This window comes from Nyctibius grandis, chromosome 2 (assembly GCF_013368605.1).
Source record: "Nyctibius grandis isolate bNycGra1 chromosome 2, bNycGra1.pri, whole genome shotgun sequence".
Classification (NCBI taxonomy): domain Eukaryota; kingdom Metazoa; phylum Chordata; class Aves; order Nyctibiiformes; family Nyctibiidae; genus Nyctibius; species Nyctibius grandis.
The window spans coordinates 104,557,308-104,584,084 of NC_090659.1; the positions used below are offsets into that span (position 1 = coordinate 104,557,308).

The window sequence follows — 26,777 nt, forward strand, 5'->3', positions numbered from 1 at the left end:
CTAAATTCAAAATATTATTAAAACTATAATTGATGCACTTTGTAATAATTACATGAAGTGTTCTTATTTCCTTCCTGCTACAGTCAGAGCATGAATAAACAATCCGCTTTCAACTGCTCTCAGTCATGAAATTAAACAAAGCTGAAGAATATGCAAGTCAAATAAGAAATTTTAAAAGGACTGACATTTATTGAAAAATTTTACTCGTGTGTTTCAAAGAGTTATGGAAAAGCTAACTACTCAAGCACAGCACTATTCAGAGATAATGAATTCAATCAATATCTCCCTCACTCTGACAGAAATGGTGAATTGGCTTTCATGTAACCAGTGAAAATAAAACAAAGGCAAAGAGTTAGCTATTTAAATAGCTGTTGCTAAGATTTTGTATGCATTCCTTTGTAAAAGACAAACTAGTACTAGAAAAAATGATAGACAATTATTATCTTCCTACAGTTTCATACAGAATATACTCACTTTATACAAATCTTATATGAATTAAGATTCCTCGATCCCACCATTATGAACACAAATTTCAGTCTAAGTTTATGTGATTTTAATAGCCATTAAGTTTTACTGCCTGGTTTGTGGATGCTAGCAAAAAAAGGAGTTACTTTATGCCGTTATTTTGTTTCTGATTACAAAAGTCAAGATCTCAAAAAACTCCAAAACACTACCTACGTAAAAACTAACTTCATTAGGACATCTTAAAAAAAACAAAACCCAAAAAACAAAATTGCACTTAAATGGAGGATCCTTTTCCAAAAGATGAGCTTTCTTACACCCTTTAAAAAAAAAAACTTATCCTGTGAGAGAGATGTAGCAGAGAACAAATTTTTCTGCCTAGGTACTATATTCTTTAGTTTCCTACCACCCCCAAGCACCAGCACTCTTATATAGCTAGCATACGAAATGAAAGCATGTTCCTTAAGCAAATCTGTGTGTGTATCTGTACGTACCTAAATCTACGGAAATGTGAAATGTAGAAACTACAGCAACACCTATAATTTTAAAGGCACAGTAGGAGAAACATAATAAATCTGTCCAGCCATCCCATCAGGAGTTAAAATTTATGATGTAACACCAATATTCCTGAAGGCTAATATTACAGGTATCCTGGAAACCCCCATCTAAGAACAAACATTAATGTCAGATATTTTGCTTTGGATTAGAATATACGTGCTATTGTAGTCTCAGCTTGGAAGCTTAACTTTGCACCAATACGTCCTTGTCTTGCTAAGGCACAACACTAGGTAGAATCCCTTCTCTTACTCAGGCTATTCCCAGGGACCCTGATAAAAGGAAGAAAGTATCTGACAGATACAATTCTGACTTTTCTTCTGCATGAAACACATGCCTTCTAAATTCAGTTCAAACTGAACAGTTTCAAAACAACAAACCTGAAGGTTTCCATGGATGAGGCAGCACAGGCAGCCCCTGCACAGTTTTTATAGGATCCTCACCAACACGGCTTGACAAGGTTCCAGTGGGAAGACCTCTCAAGACTCTGCCTCAAGCTTTTGGTCTCTTCCTCAGATTATCAAGAAATAGCCAATTGTGATGGTGGTTTTTCTGCTGGAAAAAAGCTTTATGCTGGACTGAGACCACCAACTCATTTCACATCGGTCAGAAAATGAGATGGTAATAGTTTTTCGCAGTTGCCAACTTAAACTGTATTTGAGCTACAGACCTAGATGTGAAAGGCTCTGTAATAAATTACCAATCTCCTGAGCCATCCAGTTAATAACATGCATGGTTTTCTTTTTAAACTCGATTATGCTTAAGTTCATAAATTTTATGAAACTGTAGAAAGTAAAACATCAGAAAAATTTAGATTCTTGATGACAGGTCATTTGTTTTCTGTATGCCTCAAATATACACTGAAGAGTACTATTGCTGGCAGAACATTAGAGTAAGACATTACATTTTGGTTTAAAACAAAGTGTGTCTAAGCAGTAACATGCACTATGTACTTCTACATTATGTTTTGCTCCTCTAATTCACCGGTCATGACAAAGCCATCACAATCTTTTTGACTTTTTCCCTCCATGCTGTGGCTTTTGTTCCATTTCTAAAACCAGGAGCAAAATAGAAACAATATCCATACAATTATTTTAATAAAACAAAGCTTCCTTGTATTTCAGTTCTGAAAATGTTATTTATCAAAGACATCTTTTTGCATCAGTTTAAACAGGGACTGGCACTCTGTAAAAGCATTTATTAGGCATGAAAATAGAAGACAAATAACTAGTCATTGACTACATTTCTAGGAATGCCATTAAAGCTATTTCAAAGACAAAAAGTGACTCTGGAAGAGTAGTAAGGAAGCCAGACTTATTGCACCAAGCATAGAATAGCACTGGTAATACTGACTCATGGGAATGAAAGGTCAAACTAATGATACTCTCATGCACTAATGAAATTGCTGTAATTAGAAGCATCACATATAGATAGCATCATACTTTGATAGCATTTTTTTTTCAATTTACTTCTAAGAATAAGAGCTACAGACAACTGGGTCAGGAAAACTACCCAATTTTAAGGCAACAGACAGAACCAGCCCAGCCAGCTATGGGCATATTTCAAAGGCAAATATATAAGAATTGATGAGATTCACCAATTTAAAACATTTAATAGAATGTGCTGGTTAAAAAACACTAACTCAGGTTCAAAATGTTTTGCTTATACTGTACTTTGGATAAACATTAGCGTATTTGCAGAAGTCTTCAAAAGTTGGCATGCCTGTATTTCTGATAGATTATAAATATTAGGAGAAGACAGTGACCTTCAAAAGTTACCTTGTAACCAAAACTGATAATTTTAGGGAGTTTTTATTTTTTTCAGCAGTTCTTACAGCCAATCATCCTCTCCCCCACCTACACACATGCCGTATTTAGTTATTTATCTTGCCTGCAGTAATACTACCAGAGGCATTTTCAGTACTTCAACATGCCTGTTATTTAAATGAACATTTTTAAAAATAATTTATTTAGAAAATCAAAAAAGCAAAACAGCCATCTGATATACTTCACTGTCATAAGCATATCAGATCATAGCTGGCTTTTAAAATTCGCTCTACTAACCAAGGTTGTGTGACTGCAGTATAAAAATATATATTTATTAGTACATGCCCCTAGCACAAAGGTTTTTGTTTCCCAGCAATTTGTATAAAACACAATCCTTGCCCTCAATCATCATCCCAGTGCTAAAACCCATTGCGGATCCACTTACCAAATCCCTGTGTAACACCCAGTTAGCATGCAGGTAGTGAATACCATCTAGGATCTGATATAACAGTGACTTCACCATTCCCCGAGGTAACTGAACTGGTTTCTTGTTTGCTTTAGAAGCCCTGTGAAACTTGATTATATGCTGTAAAGGGGAAAAAGAAATAAAAAAATTAAAATTTAATGTTTTGATCTACAGCATTACACAAGATTGCGAGTAATTCCTTACATAGACTTCTTAAGGTTTTTTTCAACCTTTCATCATTCATTTTCAAAACCAGACACATATACCTTAAGTACTAGAAAATTAATACTATATGAGTTAAAGTGATCACGGGCCCAAGCAAATCTCTCAAAAATTACATCAGTTGTTGCTGTGGTTTAACCCTGGCAGGCAGCTAAACCCCACACAGCCACTCACTCACTCTCCCCCAGTGAATACAAAACCAATGCAACTGTCAAAGCAAATTCCCTTGCAGATCACTGATCTTGGAGATTTTAGGGGTACTTTTGTTTGGAGGTTCTTTTTGTTAAGAGAGGCTGATATCTTGTCTACCACAGCACAGAATTAAAAGTGCATTACCAAACTCCTATATTATTTTACTTCTAGGTTTTCTCCTACAGTAATAATGACACTGTAATATTCAACATCTAATGCCAAACAGAAATTCTTGCAAACTGTATTCGGAGTCCTAAACATTTAAATTAGAAGCACAGATTTATTCGTTCTTTATTTACTATATGCTTAAAGCACAATACTCTCAAAACAGAAGCTGTAGACAGAGCAAAGCTATAAATCTGTCCACCTGAAAAGTCAGCTACCAAGCCAGACATGGAAAAAACCTTTAACAATTATAAGCATATACACAGGCAGTGATGTCTAGCAACAATGAGGAGTTCAAAAGGATATGTTGTCTTAGTACTTGAGTCCCAGGTGCCACTAACTTCAATAGCATAAGGTGTGCAACGGTCATGGTAACCATTTTCATGTTTGCCTCCTTTTGAGAGAGAGAGAATTTCTAGAACAAACTTTTTCATGCATTCACACTTCTTTTCTGTAATGGCTCACACTTGTGTGATCATCAAAACAGCCCCGATCTTGTCTATCCAAGACCTTGCACCAAACTTCTGTCACGTGTTCATCCTACGTTCCTGAGCTTTCATATTCCAGGTCCATCTAGGTAGCCAACTACTCAAACCCCTTTGGGAAATTGCCTCTCCTCTCTTGCTGCAGCCCAGCTCCATACAGCTTGCCTTCCTTTGCTTCAGGCATCAAGCTCGGTTTTCCTGGGAGGAAAAGGCACATCCCTGCTCTGCCAAAGGTAAAAATGGGGCTGCATGGAGGGGAGAAACACTAATGAAAAGTTGACAGTCCCTGCCCAGTCAGTCAAGCACCATGTGCAGGAGCATCCCTCAGCCTGAGCCACAAGTTTCACTTCCTCTCACCGCCCACTTCCACTGACTCCAAAGCAAATGTTATTTTTCATGCAGTGGCCAGAGAGAAGTGGATCTTCAGAGACAGAAAGATGGCTCTCCTGGACTGTTTTGTTCCTGCTCTAATATACTCTGTGCCCTTCTCCCAGCCTTGTTTGAGACCTGCTGCGCTAGATATGCTCAGCGCTGGAGGACTTGGTCCATAGCCGGCTCTCCAGGGCACAGGGCCAGCCCAGTCACTGCAGCTAAGTCTCTTGCAGCCAGGTACAGCGAACAACCAGAACAGCTGGGGAGTTCTGGAGTTTATGCAGGTATGTGCGTGTAAACATAAAGGTCAAAATTGATGGTCATTCCTAAGTTACTTATACACAAGCTAGTGTTTCATTAACAGAAGTGCTTCTGCAGTGATTTAGGTTAAGTTTGAAGCAATGCAGAAATGTACAAATACAAACAAGGACGGGTCACTATTAGTCACAATCATCCAAATAAATACAAAGCCTTGCAGCACATTTTGAAACAAAAACCACCAGACTCAAATATTCCTAAACTTCTGTAGCTTAGTATATCATAAACACAGGGGAGCAGTGAAAAAGAGAATGTGCTTGCTTTTTCTCCACATTAAAAAAAAAAATCCTTCACTCCATTTCCTCAAGATTTTTTTTTCTTTGTTTGTTTTTGTACATCAGCCTTTAGAATGTCTCAACATTTCAGCTGTTCAGTAACTTTTTTTTCCCTCTAATTTTATTTTGGTAACAAAATCTCAAGTATCAGAACTTCCATGTTATTTAACTGGGAGAAAACAACTTTGATTCAGCTTAGCTAAAGGAAAACTGACACTGCAGTTCTTAGGCAAATACTACTGAATTATTCTCAACTACAAGGAAGACCATATGCAAAAGAGATTAGTGCTACTTTGGTTTGTGCTGTCTGTCTAAACGACATGCAGAGGAAAAACCAACTTATGATTCGTACTGTGCAAGTCTTACGTGAACACATACATCAAAATTTCCATCTCATTCCAAATTGCCACTGTTGTACCCTTTGATCCAAATCTTCTTAATGTCTTTTAAGGTTAGTATAACAATACTTGTTCCGTTGAGAGCAATGCTCAAAATGCCAGATTTAAATTCAAGGCACACACATACCTTTTTTCAGGGAAGTCAAGGTTGCATGGGATTTTGGATTCTCTACAATGCTATTTTGATTTTTTTTTTAACGTATTCCAAATGGATGTTAAGCTTAAAAACATTAACTTAACAGAGGAAAAGGGTATATATCTTAAAACAAATTTACTTTGCCTCCAACATGTTTATATTTTACAGCTGTATCTTGTAATTAGGAATAAACAGCCTTCCTCTCAAATATATGAAATTTCAGCAGACGAGTTAAGTAAAAAACTCTTCCCACTGGAACATATTAATTAAATTTCAATTATATACAGTGGCATTACTCTCACTTCATGTATTCATGGATGAAATGCAATGTAACTAAAACTCTAAACTGTCCTATTCAGCCCATAAATTTGTCCTTTTTCAAAGGGAATCCACCTGCATAATCCATTAGTTTCCTGCACCCTACTTTAGCTGTAATGGAGGGTTATAGCTACATTTATTTAACTAGATTTCTAGCTACTGAGAGCTGAATGCAGACTTTTATCATCTTAAAGAGGTCACAGATTAACTGTGCAGCGTGCTTACCAAACATTTTCCATTGCTTTTCCTTTAGTACTGAAAATGTTTCCAACAAACAGGGGGCAAAAGGTTATACTGTTTTTAAACCAATGCCTCTTCCCTGACCTTGTCCCTTTTCTGCAACTAAAACTCTAAACCGGGTACCTACAAACAATTCACCTTACCCAGAGGTCATGCTCAGCGTAGTCAAAGAGAAGCCACACTTTCCTGTCAGCATGAGAAAGAAACACCTTTTGCAGAGAAATGACATTGGGATGCTTGAGCTCCCGCAGCAACTGCAAAATAAAGAAAGTCCACAACAGTTACATCCACACATGCAGAGCTGTGAAAGGGCTGGAAAGATTAATTCTTTAATAGTCTTTGCTACACACTTTACAATACAAACAATAAAAGTTGAAATCTGCAAGTCACAGAAAACAGAACCTATTTTTTTAACAAAAGAACCAGTCATTACTTTGAAACCAAAGCTGAAAGCAGGTCATAACCCCCATAGGGCATTCACTTCCTAGTCATTTCCTAAAAGCCAAAGTCTATGTAAACCTCACTGTTATCCAAGATCAAGAAGACTCCACAAACAGCCAGCTGTGGCATCTGCCCTTTCCCATAGGCTGTAATCTTTGATAGAGCTGTTTGGGGTATCCAATTTTCTCCCAGTTATCTGAAAACTCTTCATTTCGGTTGCAGTCATTCAAGGCTGAATGGGATGACTCATTTAGAGCCTGTCAATGCAGGCAGCTAAACGAAGATGTGGTTTGTAAGATGGAGTCAGCTGATCTACAAGGTCGCCACCACCTACAGAAGAAGGTCCCACTCCCTCCCACAACATATATTACACCACTTACGGCACTCACAGAAGCCATCCACGAAACAGCTCCCAGTTCAAGAGAGAAATAACCCAGACAAACAAAGGTGTTAATTTTCTGCTGAGTTCCTGAGCTGAAATGACTCAGGGCACTAACAGCAGACCCAGCACTAGCGAAGGGACACAGCTAAGAGCAAGAACTTCTCTCAGCAGCAGTGAGCCATTAAACCAGCTCAGCTGCTTTAGAAACTATAGCTTTAACCACCACCAAAAGGAACATACAATCAAGGTATAGCACAAAATCTGAATGCAGACAGCATCAGTCTATTTGCGCTCTACTGGTCGTGTTATAATTATACTGTACTCACACAATTGCTAAGAAACAAACAAAAACTTTATCTAAGCAAACTATTGGCAAGCATGGCTAACCCAAGACTAGACGAATTGTTGCCAGCTCAGTTTGCCAGAAATGATGATGTCTTTAATAAAAGGAATGGCTAGGTTTTTCTAAAAAGCCAAGGACAATTTGAACTACCATTTGAATACAGAACAGAAAATTAACATTTTATTTCTGAGATTGAATCTATTTTCAATAAAATATAATTTTCCATGCTACATAATAGAGGAAACAAGAAAATTCATTCCTTTCTACTGATACCTTTGTCACATGTGGTAACATTTTAGCTGCTACTGAGATAGTAAATGGAAGTGGATATCCGCACATTTGTTTCCTTCTTTTCTATTTCGTTTGAGACAGGCTCCCATCCCTACTCACGGACCAGTCTTCAGTGCGGCATTTCTTGAGCAAGAGGACCTAGAGCCCACAGAGCTTTTATCTCAAGTATGAGATCAAACAGGGAGACAGAGGGTTGAGGAGACAATGCAACATTACAGATCAGTGCACAAGGCAGTAGTTTCAGCCTGTTAAACCTCTTAAGATTTGTAAAAGCATTATATGAAGGGATTTTAAGGCAGGATCTGCACGAAGTGTGGAATTCTGTAAATGCCTGTAATTCCTAACAAAGCATAAGAGCAGTATGGGGAAAACCAAGAAATGCCTGTTTGCAGTTTTTTTATCAGTTACAGGTGGGGATCATTGGTGGTAGGTTGACCCCAATCAGCAGCTAAGCCCCACACAGCCACTTGCTCACCCCCCTCTGTCAGATGGGAGAAGAAAGGTAAAAAAAAACGAAGAAAATTTGTGGGGAGGACAAGACAGTTTAATAAGTGAAGGAAAGAGGAATTTAAAAAAACAACAGAAGTGATGCAAGGCAATCACTCACCACTTCCCACGAGCAGCCCAGCCAGTCTCCGAGCAAACGCTATCTCCCCAAAGCGAGGGGGGCACAGAGTGGGAACGAGAAAAAGCCTGGACACTGTGCAAGTGCCACTCAGCAACAGCCAACACATTGGTGGGTTATCAACACTGCTTTAGTTGCAAATCCCAACAGACCCAGTACAACATCAGACCATCAGTGGGAGTCAGCCTCTTAATAGCGAATGAGGTTATAGGGTTTAAGGATACATTGTGCCAGTCCTTACAGCGAAGGACTTTTTGTTGAATCAGTATAAATTCACAGCTTAAATTTATGGTAAACATTTTAATGAATTAACTGTCCCCAGAAGATTACGTGACAGTTCAGCAACTATGTGTCCATGCCAAAATTTTATCAGATTTCCTGTGGCCTGGTGACACTCTTGTACCAGACACAACCGACTATTCCTCAATGAAAGAGGCAGACACTGGTCAGAGCTCTAGAAAATAATGTAACTTTCCCCTTTACGCCTTCCTGTCCCATTTTAAGTCCATCCTACTCCTTATTCCCAGCTAGAAGCTAGCATCCACTTTAAAAACGCAACCTCTTCACATGCAATGTGATCCACCTTCAAGGACACACGGAGAATCCATCACCAAAGCTGGTCCAGAACATGACACAAAGAAGGGAAACTTTGAGTAGTGCAGCAGAAGGGCTCCCTGTCTGTATAGCAAGGCAACATAGACATAAATCTCCTTTGTTTGTGCTAGGGGTAGTCAATCCTGCAGACTTCGAGATTCACAGCATTCCTGTGGTCTGCCAAATAACTGGCTGCTGCCCTTTCTTGCTTCCAAACCCAGCCAGTAGCAAGGTACAAGTAACCAAGCGTGCATTTCCTACAGGCACACACACAATACAGACATGACCAGCCACACGGGTATCAACAGAGGCAGGAGAACAGCATCTTCTTTGCACGCACCCACATAAGCACCAACAGTACCTATGTAAAACTTGAACACCACAACTGCCCTGCATCCCTTTCTCCACTCCAGCTAATCAGGCTTAAAGTTCACATACATGGACACGTATTCACTGGTCCCTCAGACTCCAGTGCAGACCTTACATCTGCTTGGAATCCAAGCCCAGATGCTGTCATGCCCTTTCATCCAGGTTTCAGCTCTGACATCAGGTCTCTCCAAATTTCAGTCTCCTCCTGCTTGCTGGTTCTGCATGCTTGAAGTTCACTAGCAGGTCACACACACGAGCTACCACAAAGAACTGCATAAGGGTTCATCTCCTGACTTACGTCTCTCCCATATCCAGCTTCTGCAGACCTGTGCTGTTCCCAGCATCTGGCCCCTGCAGACCTCACTCTGTTCTTACCGCCTCGCCCAGCCTGAAGTTTGCTAGTGGGTCATAAATGCACAAGCAGAACACAGACCACATTCACACAGAGAACAGTTAGGAACAGACACAGGACAGACTGGTTTTAGGGGGCCTGGCCAGACAAGCACGCTGCCCAGTAGCCTGCTTACATGAAACCTGCTCCTTATTCCCCCTCCATTTTCCCATGCTTTTTCACAGAATCACAGAATGGTTAAGGGTTGGAAGGGACCTCTGGAGATCATCTAGTCCAACCCCCTGCCAAAGCACGTTCACCTAGAGCATGTTGCACAGGGTTGTGTCCAGGCGGGTTTTGAATATCTCCAGAGAAGGAGACTCCACAACCTCCCTGGGCAGCCTGTTCCAGTGCTCTGCCACCCTCAAAGTAAAGAAGGTCCTCCTCATATTCAGATGGAACTTCCCCTGTTTCAGCTTGTTCCCATTGCCCCTTGTCCTCTCACTGGGCACCACTGAGAAGAGCCTGGTCCCCTCCTCTTGACACCCACCCCTAAGGTATTTGTAAGTGTTGATAAGATTCCCTCTCAGTCTTCTCTTCTCCAAGCTGAACAGACCCAGCTCTCTCAGCCTCTCCTCATAAGAGAGATGCTCCAGTCCTTTGATCATCTTTGTAGCCCTCCACTGGACTCTCTCCTTCCTTATCTTTCTTGAACTGGGGGGCCCAGAACTGCACACAGTACTCCAGATGTGGCCTCACCAGGGCTGTGTAGAGGGGCAGGATAACCTCCCTTGACCTGTTAGCCACACTCTTCCTAATGCACCCCAGGATACCATTGGCCTTCCTGGCCACAAGGGCACATTGCTGGCTCATGGTGAACTTGTTGTCCACCAGAACACCCAGGTCCTTCTCTGCAGAGCTGCTCTCCAGTAGATCAGCCCCCAACCTGTACCGGTGCATGGGGTTATTCCTCCCAAGGTGCAGGACTCTACACTTGCCTTTGTTGAACTGCATGAGGTTCCTCTCCGACCAGCTCTCCAGCCTGTCCAGGTCTCGCTGAATGGCAGCACAGCCTTCTGGTGTATCGGCCACCCCTCCCAATTTTGTGTCATCAGCAAACTTGCTGAGTGTACACTCTGTTCCTTCATCCAGGTCACTGATGAGTAAGTTAAACAGGACCGGGCCCAGTCCTGACCCCTGGGGAACACCACTAGCCACAGGCCTCCAACTAGACTGAGCACCACTGATCACAACCCTCTGGGCTCTGTCGTTCAGCCAGTTCTCGATCCACCTCACTGTCCACTCATCTAAGCCACACTTCTTGAGCTTTCCCATGAGGATGTCATGGGAAACAGTGTCAAAAGCCTTGCTGAAGTCAAGGTAGATAACATTCACTGCTCTCCCCTCATCAACCCAGCCAGTCATGTCGTCACAGAAGTCTATCAGATTGGTCAAGCATGATTTCCCCTTGGTGAATCCAGGTTGACTACTTCTGATGACCTTCTCCCCATGCTTAGAGGTGGCATCCAGAATGAGCTGCTCCATCACCTTTCCAGGGATGGAGGTGAGGCTGACCAGCCTGTAGTTGCCTGGGTCCTCCTTCTTGCCCTTTTTAAAGACTGGAGTGACATTGGCCTTCCTCCAGTCCTCAGGAACCTCTCCTGTTCTCCATGACCTTTCAAAGATGATAGAGAGTGGCTGGGCAATAACATGCCAGTTCCCTCAACACTCATGGGTGCATCCTGTCGGGGCCCATAGATTTGTGGGTGTCCAGTTTGTCTAAATGATCTCTAACTTGATCCTCCTCAACCAAGGGAAAGTCTTCCTTTCTCCAGACTTTCTCTTGTACCTCCAGGGTCTGGGATTCTTGAGGGCTGGCCTTAGTAGTAAAGACTGTGGCAAAGAAGGCATTCAGTAACTCCGCCTTCTCTGTATCCTCTGTCACCAGGGCACCCTCCTCATTCAGCAGCAGGTCCACATTTTCCCTAGTCTTCCTTTTGCTGCTGATGTACTTGAAGAAGCCCTCCTTGTTGTCTTTGATGTCCCTTGCCAGATTGAATTCCAAGTGGGCCTTGGCCTTCGTTGTCGCCTCCCTGCATACTCTGACAACCTTCCTGTATTCCTCCCAAGTAGCCTGTCCCTTTTTCCACATTCCGTAGACTTCCTTCTTCCATTTCAGTTTTGTCAGAAGCTCTTTGCTTGTCCATGCAGGTCTCCTGCCCCCTTTGCTTGATTTCTTACTCATAGGGATGCACCAATCATTTCCTCCCCAATCCACCTTGTTCACTCCCTTTCCTGCCTTTTATCCTTCCTCTAAACATCCCAGAGAAGTTTCACAGAGTCCCAGCAGCCCCTGCAAATACCCAATAAAACCTCTATCCTCCTCTGAGATCCATAGCAATCTGCTTTCCTTCTCATCCATTACAAAGCACTGGTTGACCCCCTTCAAGGACACACCTGAGAGGTTCCTTCTGTTAACATCATTAATGTTTTGAGGTTCTAGCCTTTGTTACAGCTACTGACAGTAGCTGTTATGGTTTGTGCATCTGTGTGCTCAGTTTATCATTCTTGCTGGTTTTTGCCTTTGCCTTTTATGTTGAATAGCCATTAACGACATATTCTTTCAGTCTGCCTAAAAAACCTGATGGGTTTGGTCAAAGCTAGACAGCCACAAGCACGCCAGTGAACAGGATGGCTAACATACATCAGCAAAACCATCAGAATAAGGAAATGATTGATGGAAATGATTGCTGTAGTGGTGACAGATGATCCCTGAATCACTGTCTTGGAAGACTGAAATGCTCCAGGACAGTGATATGGCACAGTGATAAATGCAAACACTGTCTGAAGGACAGAAAGAGCTCATGCAGATGATAACACATCACATGGGCTGTAAACAGCATTTCCAGTAACCTCACTCTCCATGAACCAGGCCTCTCTAGCCCATATGCCACATGCCCTTCCTACCAGATGACTTGCCTCATGTCGAGCAGCTGACAGAGTTCACTGGAGACAACGCAGACTGCAAGAAACACTCTAGGACCATCAGTACACTGCCTGCTAGTGATAAAGACCACTTTTTCAACTACTGACTCCGATACCTAATTGCTTCTCTCCACCCTAGTTCAGTTCTATAGAACACAAAGTAGACAAAAACCACGCATTTGGCTCTTGGTAAGTTACAGTCCTTTTCATTTGCATATCACACAACGATTCAAGAGCATTTCCACAGCCAGAAAAGTTTCCCTTAAGTTAGGTGGCCTGAGTGCCCTTTATAAGGAAGGGAGACCCAATTCACCTTCAAAGAAATACAAAGCAGCTACTGATTAAAACGCTGATACATGGAGTCTCCTTCTCTGGAGACATTCAAAACCCCCCTGGACGCGTTCCTGTGTGATATGATCTAGGTAATCCTGCTCCGGCAGGGGGATTGGACTAGATGATCTTTCAAGGTCCCTTCCAATCCCTAACATTCTGTGATTCTGTGATTCTGTAACCCCATGTTGTCCCAGTCTGGTCTTGCCCTTGTTTTCATAAATACTGTTCAAGACACAGCAAGGGAAACAGCATCCCTACGTGCAAGTCCTTGGCTCACACTAAGGTTCCTCCATCTCCCTCTTCAAATGCAGAAATATCCATTCCACGGCCATGGGGCAGCTGGGAAACAGTAAATGAAAGTGTCCTACCAATGCATAAAATTGTTAAATTGCTTCACAAACAAGGACAGAGTGGGGTAAGACAGGACATTATTAAACAACCAACAGCAGCATTAAGGCAGCCTGGCAAACTGCCACATGACTAAGGCAAATCTTTTCTTGCACAGGGGCACTAACAGTAATTACCTTTCACATCAAATACGAGCTGAACTCAGCACAAGTCTCGACAAACATGATCTCCTTCCTCTGGTGATATTCCCACATCTCCGGTACAGCTCTCCACCACTACAGACACTTCTCATGAGCCAAGATGCTGTACCGAACGAGCGCCTTCAATATATCGTTCTCTTCACATAAGTGAGGATTTCTAGCTTTACTGCAAATGTCATTCCACCCCTACTCTTGATGCTTGCTACTGTATGTGGTCCGCAGCGAATGTAACCTGCTCAGTGTTGCAATGCTACCATGCTTACTTCCATAACTGAGCACAGACTCATTTGCTAGAGCAACTGGCCAGGTGACCTGGCCCAGAAGGAGTTTCTCTGATGTCCTGTCCTGGGACATTAGCTAGTTTAGAGAAGGCAGCTCCTCGTTCTCACTGCCTTCCTATGAGTGCTATGCAATACCTTTCTCCCAAAGCTTAGGACAGTCAGAAAGCGGCTAAGACACAAAGCCATAGGCAATATCGAGCAAAACATTCACTTCAGCAAAAATCACTATTGTATCATCTTGCTAGTTTGATGGCATAAATTCAAAAATCTAATCATCACCTCATGCTTCAAAAAGGCTCACATCAGTTCCAGCAAGTGATCCAGCAACAAACAAATCATATATTAATAGTCACGCCATGGCCTTAAGATGGAAAATGGGCAAATAGGGACTTGGAACAGAAAGCAGATTGCAGTTGCTGCAGAAAAAGCTGATTTTCAGACCAGAAGACAACTGATTTAGTCATCCTGTAACAGATGAGACAGCAGTGGAACTACTGCTACAAGAGATGAGTATACGCAGTAGTGAGACATTACCTGAAATGCTATGCATAATTCTGGCCAGTTCAAGGAAGATTGATCCCAACTGCAACAGGGAAAGAAAGCCCAAGCCTACACCCAGGGGAAGGGAGAGCCTACTGCACAACGGGGAACTGGCAAGCCAAGCCAAAAGCCTTAGAGCCTGCCAAAACAAAGCCACAGAAAGAAACAGTCTCTCTCTCTCTTTAAAATGAAAGCAGGAGAGAAGAGCTATTCTAACTAACTGACAATACTACCATAAGTACAAATGAGTATGAACTAGTCATGATTAATTTTGGCTTAAAGGCTGAATAATGTTTACATAGCCACTAATAGAATGGGGCTCCGGAACTGCCTTGAGAGATTTTTCTTTTCCTTACAAGTTTAACTTGCAGTTTGATAAATTTTTGAAGGTGCACTTTGCTTGTCTGCAAGAGCAGGAGCAGAATATGACGACTCCAGAAGTGTCATCCAATTCTATATTCATAAAATAAATTTCTAAAAAAAAATAAATTTCAAATCACTATTCTTAGTTTCGTATCAAAAACTGGAGCTCTACTCAAGTACTTTAAACTTGTTATTTACACTAAAACCCAAATTTTATTACACAAGTTCCTAAATCCCAAGTTGGCTTAGCTGCTATCCAATAGGTTCAAGATCTGTTTATTTCAATGGAAATGTGACTTTACAGTTTTATATTCTCATGAGTCAGATATTTCACAGTACTAAAAGAGAACAAAATACCTGCTGAAAGTACATGCTGTTTTCCTTTCAAAGGTGTTCAAATGAAAGCTTATAAAAGCAATGTAACAGAAAAAGTTATAATACTGCTCACTCTATGAATTTATTATGAAGCTGACAACACATTTTTGAAGTTCTTCAGACATACAACCGTGTGAAATAGTTGCTTTAGTTTATTCTTTTGGTTTTATTTTTAAAGTCCTAAATGTTGAAAAAAGAAGCCTGACACGACAAAATGTCAAGAGAAAAAAAAAAAGCATATTTCTGGTTTTAACTTCTGTGGTTTCCAAAACAAATGAGTTATGTGATCACACATACCAGTCAGTATTTATTAGCACCTCTTATGTCCAAACACATTCAAAGTATTAGAAGAGGTGTTATTAAAGGTTCACTGAAAGTAAGGAGGTGTATGAAGAATCCAGATGAGACAGACACTGGATGTTAAGCTTGGTCAAATTCTGCTGTTCACAAAAAACATCATGATTCCTAAGGGGTTCCAATTGGTTAACATTCAATCAGTATCTTTGTCCTACTTTCGCAGAACTAAAAACAATACCACTCTCCCTTTATACAAGATTTCCCAAGAATACTGTTTGTAGCCCTGTAACACAGCTCAATAAAGTACTCGGTCACAACTTATATTTTACATACCATACTACTATTAAAGCATTTGAGAGTCATCAGACTTGCCAAGAGGGTGAAATCAAACATTTGTCTTCCCCAATACCTTCCTGCTTTTCACCACATGGAAAGACTGCTAAGAAACCATTTCTTGTCTTCTGATATGAGGATTGTACTCACCTAAATTATTTCTGGTTTTGGTCTTGTGGGAAAACGCTTTCACTGTTAGCATGAAAGGGAAATGACAGCCCCTGAGTCCTGAGGAACCTGCACCCAAATATGGTTCCTTATTGCATAGCTGGTATGAGATCTCTTCCAGCAAGCTCACTGGGACAGTCATTTGTTCCATACCACCATACCAGGGGAAGATGTTGACAAGGATGAATCCTGGAGTCACCCAGTTTCAGTTCGGCCTCATGGAGTCCCTCCAGCTGCTGTGTGCTGCCTCAAGAGTCCTTGGTCACCTTCAGACTGGCTCTGAGAGCCCTTAAAGCTTTTCTTCTGTCCCCTCCACTGGCAGAGAAGAAAGAGGCCTGATAATCATATGACATGATCTTGTCACCCAGGACATGGAAGCCCCAGTGTGCAAGGAGGACCGATTCACCTCTACAGCAGCCTCCTCCACCAATGTCAACTCAGCCAAGACCACTAGACAACAGCAGCTCCCTTCTCACCTGCCCACAGGTGCAGGCTCTGCCTCTACCTCTCTGCCACCTTCCAGCCCAGAAGCCGAAAGCCAGGGTGATGGAGCAGTTGCAGAGGTGAGCAGGTCTGCTGCAGAGGCTTTCCCTTTCAGGTAAGAGCAGCAGTCATAACCAGCTATCTCTCTGCTTATTCTCACACTGCCTGGGTACCATGTGCCTGCTCCCTGCAAACCTGGCCAAGTTCCTGACGGAAGGAGAGCTGTACCAGGGCCTGAGCCTCCTGCCTGGGAGACAAAAATCAATACTTCCCTTTCTTTTGTCAATGCTCAGACATGTGAACATTAGGGTACAAGTCCACATTATACCCAAATCACCCCTGCAGGTTCCTATCACTTCCTGTGAGCCACATTAAGCAACAGTGCGACCAGGATGGTTCAGCTCAGCTTGTTCACACAACAGAAAACTAACCAAGCTGTTCATTCTCCCTTCAGTGAAGATGAACTTCCTCATCCTACAGCAACACTATCACTAGATCCTACACGGAGGACATCACCTTTTGTGATGACAGCCTGCATTTGTTATAATAGGAAAACACGAATTCCTAGGAATGGCCAAATGCCTCCAAGGCAGACCTAAAGAGTGGAAATGGTCAGAGAAGCCAGCTACTTATTGTTCTGCAGTTTTCTGTCCCAGCCCCAGCAGATTCAACGCTGTTCTAACTTGTAGAGCTGGCTATGGTGCTTGAAGGACACCACCTAGACAGGAGACAGATAGAATACAGCATCGCCCATCCCAGCTCTGCTTTGTCCCATTCAGCATTTCCATCACTGAGAGTGTCTGCCACGATATCCAGCACTTCCTCTTCAGAGCCAAGTCAAAAACTAATGCTATCATATAAAAATACTATGTGATGTTTTTACATACAAACAAGCTTTTCACCAATACTTCAGTCAACCAAACCAGGCACCAAAAAAACAAAGCTACGTGGAAATCCTGCAAAAAGTAAAAAAAAAAAAAAAAAAAAACCAAACCACCAAAACAAGCCAGCCAAGCAACTTCTCACTAGCCAAAGGAAGCACAGGCAAGTGAAGTACTTGTAACCTGCTAAAATTGATTGAAAAATGCTTATCAACAAGAAAAATGTCAGAAAGTCACTTCATTACTTTAAAACCTAAGACTCCTGTATATAAAACTGCCCAACTCAAAATTCTGAAGCTCTATGTGAAGGCTGGTTAACTACTCCGACTTCCTACAGCCTTGAAGAATTCTCCTACTTTGCAAACTGTGAAACAGCATTTGCTGCACTATTCCATGTGGATAGGCTTTAACGACTTTCCTCCTTGTGATTAAATCAGAAAACGAGGAATCAAGTGTTTGGGCTGGTACACTTTGTGTATTTTTATACAAATATCACCATTCTATCCCTCTGCTCTCCCATCTAATACAAATCCATCTCTTGGTATGATGAGTGTGCAGTTTTTAGTGCCTGCTTAAATCCTCAGAAGTGAAAGTGCAGATCACAAAAAAAGATATCCAGAATCCCAGGCAGTACACACGTCTGCAGAGAACAAGAGATGAGCAGCCAAACGTTCAGTTAAGGTTCTGGAAGAGGTAGGATTCAAAAATGCTTACCATGGTGGATGAACGGGGGAAAGATAAGGAAGAATACAACACTAGAATTATCTTGATATTAAAGATATTGATTCAATTAGCATTATTAGCACAATAACTGTTAATTCTACCAGTTAAACAAATGGTTTACATAAAATCATCGAAGAAAACCCTCTTTCTTCAACACAGAAAGAGAACAGCTAGGTTCTTGAACATTAGTTCTAAGTTCTCATGCTGCAGGAAGTACTGAAACATAGGAAGACTTTCATACACATATATAGGCTGAGCTCATCCCATAACCAAGTCAGCCATTTCAACTAGGTCTCTGACCTAGTTCAAGCCTTTCCCTGCAATTGATGTATTCCAATAATGATTTTATTTTTCTGAAGATCTGACACTCTTCTTCAGCTCAGGTGTCTGCATCAAATAGATGTGTTGGAAGAGTAGGCTATGGGTATTTTCAAACATATAAGTTACTCAATAGTCCAAAACTGAGGTTAGACATCATAAATGATACAAAAGCCACTGCAGAGTTGTAAAAAGAAGGAATAGTTTCACTGGGCTTTATATCAAACTGCACTCTTTTCCCAGAGAGTCACAGAGTAAAATATACAAGCTTCAGCTCTCCAGAGAAACTGAAATGGATAGACCTCAATGCAAACCAAGTCATCCTAGTTCCTCATAATACCACCATGCTCGTAAAATGTGTTAATTGGGGTAGTCCAGAACACATTGTAACGAAGTCTGGGATTCAGTCTTGACTTTTTAAGTATGCCAACAAATAATTTTATTAATTAGATGTACAGGTGACATTTTAGGGTACAACACTGCTGATTAACTCAGTAGCATTTTCATATATACATTACACATACATAATCAATATAAACAGTATGGCTATTATCCTCAATTAGATCCATCTCCATATGAGGTTCCTTTTTTTTCCTTTTACAATATTAATTGATAGAAAGGGAGGAAAAAAAAAAAAATCTATTTAACAGAATTAAAATGAACAACTCATCTTGAGGAAAAAATTCTCCTGTTAACTCCAAACAGCTACATCAAAACAACGGTAAGGAGAAAAGATTCAAACCCTAGAAGTCCACGGTGAATTAATTCAACTGCAGGAAAATTCAACCACAGTATCAGCAGCGCAAGCCTGGAAGCATAACCAAAAGCAAAGTCAACAACAGCTCAAGAAATGCTGTATCAGGTTACTCTTCTACCCTTGTGCCTGCTTTTGGGCTCCGCTCCCCTCTTTGCTCTCGATGCCTGCTTTCTTGGCCTCTTCGCTGTCTTCAGTACATTCCCCTCCTTTCCCCACTAACGCTCTCCCATGTATGTCCTGTGTTGTACTGCTGTTCTCTTCAAAGGGTGCAAAGGCAGGTCCCGCTTAACTAACCTGATCTCCTTCTATGACAAGGTGACCTGCTTACTGGATGAGGGAAAGGCTGTGGATGTTGACTACCTAGACTTTAGTAAAGCCTTTGACACCATTTCCCACAGCATTCTCCTGGGGAAACTGACTGCTTATGGCTCGGATGGGTGTACGCTTCGCTGGGTAAAAAACTGGCTGGATGGCTGGACCCAAAGAGTTGTGGTGAATGGAGTTAAATCCAGCTGGTGGCCGGTCACAAGTGGTGTTCCCCAGGGCTCAGTGTTGGGGCCTGTTCTCTTTAATATCTTTATCAATGATCTGGACGAGGGGATCGAGTGCACCTTCAGTAAGTTCGCAGATGACACCAAGTTGGGCAGCAGTGTTAATCTGCTTGAGGGTAGGAAGCCTCTGCAGAGGGATCTGGACATGCTGGATCGATGGGCCGAGGCCAGCCGTATGAGGTTCAACAAGGCCAAGTGTCGGGTCCTGCACTTGGGGCACAACAACCCCATGCACCGCTACAGGCTTGGGGAAGAGTGGCTGGAAAGCTGTCTGGCACAAAAGGACCTGGGGGTGTTGATCAATGGCCGGCTGAATTTGAGCCAGCAGTGTGCCCAGGTGGCCAAGAAGGCCAACAGCATCCTGGCTTGTATCAGAAATAGTGTGACCAGCAGGACTAGGGAAGTGATCGTCCCTCTGTACTCAGCACTGGTGAGGCCGCACCTCAAATACTGTGTTCAGTTTTGGGCCCCTCACTACAAGAAAGACATTGGGGTGCTGGAGCAAGTCCAAAGAAGGGCAAAGAAGCTGGTGAAGGGTCTAGAGCACAAGTCTTATGAGGAGCAGCTGAGGGAACTGGGGTGATTTAGTCTGGAGAAAAGGAGGCTCAGAGGAGACCTTATCGCTCTCTACAACTACCTGAAAGGAGGCTGTAGTGAGGTGGGTGTTGGTCTCTTCTCCCAGGTAACAAGTGACAGGATAAGAAGAAACCGCCTCAAGTTACACCAGGGGAGGTTTAGATTAGCTATCAGGAAAAATTTCTTGACCGAAAGGGTTATCAAACACTGGAACAGGCTGCCCAGGTAAGTGGTTGTGTCACTATCCCTGAAGGTATTTAAAAGGCAAGTAGATGTGGTGCTTAGGGACATGGTTTAGTGGTGGACTTGGCAGTGCTAGGTTAATGGTTGGACTTGATCATCTTAAACATCTTTTCCAACCTAAATGATTCTATGATTCTGCAGCAGCTCAGAGAAAGGAGAGAGCCTCCCTGCTTCTTGGTCCTCTTCCACCACTACCAGGGACCCTGCTGCCTGAGAGGAATGACCACACAACACTCCTCAAACCATGCAATGAGGCCAAATCCTTCCCAACTGTCAGCCATGTTAATGATTCTCTTTTAACAGATAGAAATTGAGCTAGGGTCATATCCAGAGCAGACACGCCTCCCCAACACCAGCCAAGCTTCTCCTGCCACATCCAAGCAGAACAAACTCTTCAAAACTCTTCAGGTAAATCTCTGCGTAAAGGCAAACAAAAAATTTTCCCAAGTCCGTCTGAAATGGTAGCTGACACTTCCCAAAAGTATTAAGTCTGAAGGAGTCACAGTATTTGGAAAATTTCTGCCAAAATGGTTGAAAAAAGCGAAGTTTAAGATCCTGTTTTCAGCTCCTTTAGTTCAGCATGGATGCCTACGATGGCAGGGAGGCTCAGCTTTCATCAAGAAAGAAGAGAAGAGAAGAAGAGCTTCTCCTGAAGAACATTCTTTGGGCTTCATTTTTTTGACTTCACTCAGCTCAAGGACTAACATGTTTGAAATCACAAAGCCAACTGGAAGCTGACAAAGTAGGAAAGCCTGGTACTCACTTCAATCAACAAAAATTAAATTGGGGTAGGTCTAGTTTCACATTCTTGAGGAATATGGACTGAAAACAAACTATTCACTTCTCCCACACTCACATAAGTTACATGCATTTCCTTTTAGTAAGCAATTTCAGTTGAAACATTTCAAGAAAGATAAACCCAAGCAGCAGTATAACATAAGAACATATAACAGTTCAACTTCAGAATACCAGTTTTACCAGTATTTCTTTGCAATCTTGTCACAAACCATAACTAGACCACATTATTCACTAGTCTCTAAGAACAGGGAATATACAGATAAAAATCTGAGTAACCTAAGAAAATGTCTGAATAATATTCATGGGTGTATTACAGCCTCCGAGGCAACAATAATGCCAGTTCAGTTTCAAGTCTTCACTTCAATAGAAGCTAACATGTTCTAATCTTTATGAGCCAGTAAGAACTAAGCTCTTTAGGAAAATAACTGAAATAGTAATGCAAAAGTCAGATCAAATACCTAATTTAAGCCACTGACTCTAATCATGTTTTTAAATTGCTGCATTTAAAGTTAATCTGCCCCGAGGCATGGAATAAATTGTAGCTTAAAAACACTGTCATTTTTGGACAGCAAACACAACAGGTGCACAAAATCTTCCATGACATTTGCACTTATTTTATACCTTGATGATAAAAATAGAGCACCCATAGTAGAATAACAGGATTCAGCAAACAAAAACCAGCATGCACTCAAATAAATACTTTTAATAAGTCTGTTTGCTAGTAGAAAGAACTAATGTTACTTACTGCTATTTCTCTGCATGCAGACATAGAAATTCCAGTACCTTCTATTTGCTTTAAAGCATAATCTTTATCATCTTTCCTGTGAAAGAAGAAAAGAAGTTTTTTTAAAAATTGCACCATGAATTCCAAGTGAGCTCTTCACCACCATTCAGAGGACAGTTTCTAATTAATACAAATTCTGCATCTTATTTTCTTTTGATTCTTTACTAGTTTAATATCTGGATACTCAGCTAAACTGTAAACTAACCACACCACCTTGATGGAGCTAAAATATAAATTTGTTCTCACTACATAAATAGTGAATTTTTTAAAACTTTTTTTTTAAATGCAATCATCGGCATTTCTTCCATTCCTTCCTTCTCTTATTAAGAAGAAAACAAAGCAAACATCTAGTACATACTAGAGATAAGTCTAGCTAGGGCTAGATCTCCCATAAATGTATCACTCTGGGACACAGTAAGTCTTCCACATATTTTAATGAATTCTTGAGTTGCCCAGAAGCAACATCCCAGTAACATCTTATCTTTTCTTTCCTCTAGATCACAAAAAGTGCCCTAAAATTTTGTTCCTACCAAACTAATAAAACTACAAAGATTAATAAAAAACCCACAAGGTATCTGTGCAATCTGAAGAATGCAGAGAAATGTTTGTTCAGCTTTAAACATGTATAACACTTAAAAACAACACGAGCACTCCTGCGCACTTTAACCAGTATGTACCTTACAGTCATTTATTTAAAATGCAAGCCTATTAGTAACTCCAGCTAGCAAAAGCAAAATGAAGAAGAGAGACACTGCAGCAAAAGAAGACATTGAACTCTTGCCCGTCCTTAACCTCAAAGAGCTCAAACTTTTAAGAGATGGAGTGCTTGTCCTTCCTGCTTGTGGGCTGGCATCCACAGCACTCCTGGGGACGTGGCACTTAACAAGTACTGCCTTCAATATTTGGAGCATTCACATAGCCCCAAATCTCCAGGTTGCATAAGACTCCCTACTAATTTTTAATGAACCCAGCTTTCACAGCTGTGAAGAGCCACCCTGAAAAAAATGCAAATCAAACATCCTAAAGGCAAATAAAAGAAAACTGTAGTTAAGCATTTAAAACGTCTGCACTTGTTTCCTCCAGCTCTCACGAAATATTTGCAAGGCTTTGAATTGCTGTATTCCTACCTGAGACACACACTTTCCCCTATTCATCACTACCTGTTTAATCCCTCAAATTATCAGGTTCTGTCCAAAAGATTTTTCATGGGGTTCAAAGACAACCCACTGTTAGCAATAACCTTTCAAAGCAAAGAAGAGAGAAAAAGTGGGAGATTAATGGACAAAATCTGAACAGTTAATGAGGAGGAAGAACAGCGAGTGGGCGAGAGCAGATTTCAGTAAGAGGGCAATTACATGGATTCAGCAAGATAAAAGAGGGGAAAAGATACAGAATCTGACACAAACAGGAAAAAAAGAGTAGGGAGGACAACAACAGAAGGCATTAAAAAGCTTCCAAAACCTAAAAGTTCCTTGTCCGGAAGAGAAAGAGCCAATGCTGAGCACAAATTCATACATGGCCAAAACAAGGTGGGAATGGGGAACCACAATCCCCTAATTTCTCACCTTAGAGGAAAACAAGTTGCATGAAGCCCAAAACCAAGAAACCATTATGGTATTAAGCACACAATTAAACTGTGCAACTCATGATGACAGAGTATTACAGGGATCAAAAGTATAAACAGATTTCAAATCAAATTACAGACATTTATGGTGGATAGGGGAGTTAAAGACCACCGCATGAACAGATACTGAACATAACCCCAATCTGCTTTCCAGCATAGAGATTTCCTATGCTGCTGATAGAAAAAGACAGAGAGAAATTTCCTCACCTAAAAATCATTTTACCCTCTATCTGCAACGGCTAGCAATGGCTCGTGGTTGTTACTGGATACAAACATGAAGCAAAATGGATTGGACTAGAGGTTATTCTCATTGCCCTGTGTGCTCATCTACTTAGTTTTGAGGTGTTTGGAGAGACCCTTATTTCATGAGGATGCTACCACACAACTGCTACTGTTACAAGCATTACCATGGACAGAATATGGAGCAAAATGGGTCAGACTAAAGGTTGTTCTCATTGCCCTGTTGCTTATCTGCTTAGATTTCAAAGTATTTGAAGGAGAACTCAGCATAACAAGAAGTGCTACCATACAACTGGTGTTATTACGAGCATTTCTGATAGCACTGCCTACAATGAAGCCTGCCTCACATTTAAGATTGTATGACTATTTTTAATTGATCAAATTTTTGCCAAATTAAGTCTGGACTAAAATTTTCCATACCAGATGGCAGACTTTCTCTGGCAATTTTTAGAAAAAAAAAAAATACTTCAGCTGTTTCCTAGAACAAAACTGGAAGAACACACTTTCAGTTGTGCATGTTAACTCTTCTATAATCATTGCTTTAATGCTGAAATTTGACAGAGGGGTTTAAGAACATACCATTTGGTCTCCTCAAAACACTGGATGAAATAAAGAAGTCCCTGAAAATTAATCTTCTCACATTAAAAGGCAGCTAAAGAACTGAGATCCAGAGACCCCACACCCAACCTTGCTCTGCCCTTACAGCAACCCAGGACTGTGGGGAATTAACCACTCAGTCATTGCATGAAGGAACCGAGAGCAAGTGGCCTCTGCCCTGTCCTCAATCTACCCAAGAAATTTAGAGGAAATATAACCATGCTAAAAAGAAGGAAAAGAAATTACAATTTTGGGATAAAGCACATTTTTAGCACAACACTACCCTCTCCTCCAGAACCTGAAAAAATAACCAAAGACTTCTAAGAGTTAAATCCTCTGAATTGTGCACACACAATTGAGATACAAATAAAGCAATTCCTAACATCTGTTCTACACAGAGGCTGGTAACACACCATGGTTACCCATGACACCACTAGTACCAGCTTTTCCATTAAGAGAAGTTGGAAAATCCTACGTCTACCTTTGAGCCAAGTGAGATTTTCTTTATAAAACTTACTGTAATTTCATGGGAGCCAGGGGAACTGGGGGAATAGTTTTTAAAGGCAGTGATAAGAGTTTACAAAAGTGTTATGAAGCCAAACAAAAGGCCAACAGAGTGACCAAGCTTATTTTACACAACTTCCAAAAATATTTTGCCCATAGTCTGTTTATATCATAACACATGCCAAAGGGTCTCTGCGTGCTTTTGGATATGGGCAACTTCCTTCTTTGAAGATAAAGAGAGCTTCAATGACAAGACAGAAAAAGGCAAAAAATCAGAAAAAAAAGACCTGTTTATCACAGCTAATTAAGCAACAGCACTGGCCACTTAGCTTGCATTTTAAGTGTACAGTAAGACTCAAAGCATAATTCAACTAAATTTATACTTCTAACAGAGAGGTCCTGTTGGGAAAACCTGTCCACTTTCTCTTCTGCCTGGGAATGAGCCATTAAGTAACTTCAGCAGATCCTCCACCTCCCAGCAGGCTTAGAAAAGCTGGTCAATCTGCAAACTTATTTTCATACTAATATATTCTTACTTTCCTGCAGTTAAGTAGGTTGGCATCTTCAACACTAATACTCCCTCCTAGCAACAGGCAGTTGTGAGAGTGGTAAGGATAAGAGAACTCACTTTGTACACAGCTGCTGGAAATCGCAGGGTTTATTGTAATCATACGCAGACTACATAACCTTGCATAAAAATGTCATCTCCTCAACGGGACAACATTAACATCAGGGGCAACAAACCTGAAAAAATGGGTAGCTGCAACATCACTTCCAGTGGACTTCAATGACAAAACCAAATAAATATACCTGCAAAATCACCATAAAAGAGCAAACTATCTAGTTTTGTTCTTATAGCTTGAATAAACTAAAACCAAAAATGCCACCTTTATGAGAATTAAACTATTATTATAATGCTGTTTCCAAATATTATTTTTTTTTAAAGTTCTACTGAATTTGGAAGTATAACAGCACCATAAGAAACATTCAGTCTATTTGGGGGGGGGGGGGGGGGGGGGGGGGGGAATCAAAATGAGTGGGAGCAATGCCTGCTGAATGTGAGCACATTGCAAAGCTTTAGTATTAAAATGCCTGGTATTTCTACCCTTTATTTAGAAGGATACTTTAAGCATAAGTATGTTCAGCAAGTGGGAGAAAATATCCTACACGTGGCGAAAAAGGGGGCTTATTACATAAAACGCAGTTTTAAAAAAAAAATCAGTTCTACTGTTATTTCATCTCACATATTTTGTAGAAATGTATTGGCACATCATTATAATATACGCTTTATTCAGATCACTAGATTAGTTTAAAATTCAATTGAGTAATAAAAATAGCAGAATAAAGTACCGAAGGCTTAAAATCAATGGTCATAATTCTGAATTTACATTGCAGTTAAAAAAAGATCTCAAAATCAAAATTAACTGGTCACAATTTAGGAATAGTTTTGTCTTTATAAACAAGGAAATGTAAAACTTGACTGCACTTAAATATCTGAGGGAAACAGGCTCTACAGCCTTTCAACTACCACAGGGACCTGTAAATGCAGCATCTCTTCTACAGAAAACTCTAAGGAATCTGTTAATTGCTTATGGTTCTTATTCCCTAAAGAATACCAAAATCCTGACAATTAAGAGATGAGCTTACCAATAAAACACATGGGTTTGTTTTTTTAATTCTACCCTTGAGAATTCCATTAACATCAATAGTAGTAAAAGTAACGTAAAAG

At 41.0% G+C, this 26,777-nt stretch overlaps 1 protein-coding gene across 3 annotated transcripts in view; it reads right to left on the reverse strand.

Moving 5' to 3' along the window:
- CDK8 (cyclin dependent kinase 8) overlaps positions 1–26,777 on the reverse strand; it is a 93,023-nt gene that overhangs the window by 39,096 nt on the left and 27,150 nt on the right. For 2 of the 3 annotated variants that reach the window (XM_068422886.1, XM_068422877.1), the window contains exons 2-4: positions 22,045–22,120; positions 6,514–6,624; positions 3,229–3,369 (exon numbers count right to left, since the gene is read on the reverse strand). In XM_068422886.1, coding sequence (XP_068278987.1) covers positions 3,229–3,369; positions 6,514–6,624; positions 22,045–22,120 — 328 coding nt within the window. Of the gene's footprint in view, positions 1–3,228; positions 3,370–6,513; positions 6,625–22,044; positions 22,121–26,777 lie in introns of those variants that run through there. The other variant, XM_068422869.1, reaches the window with a different exon arrangement.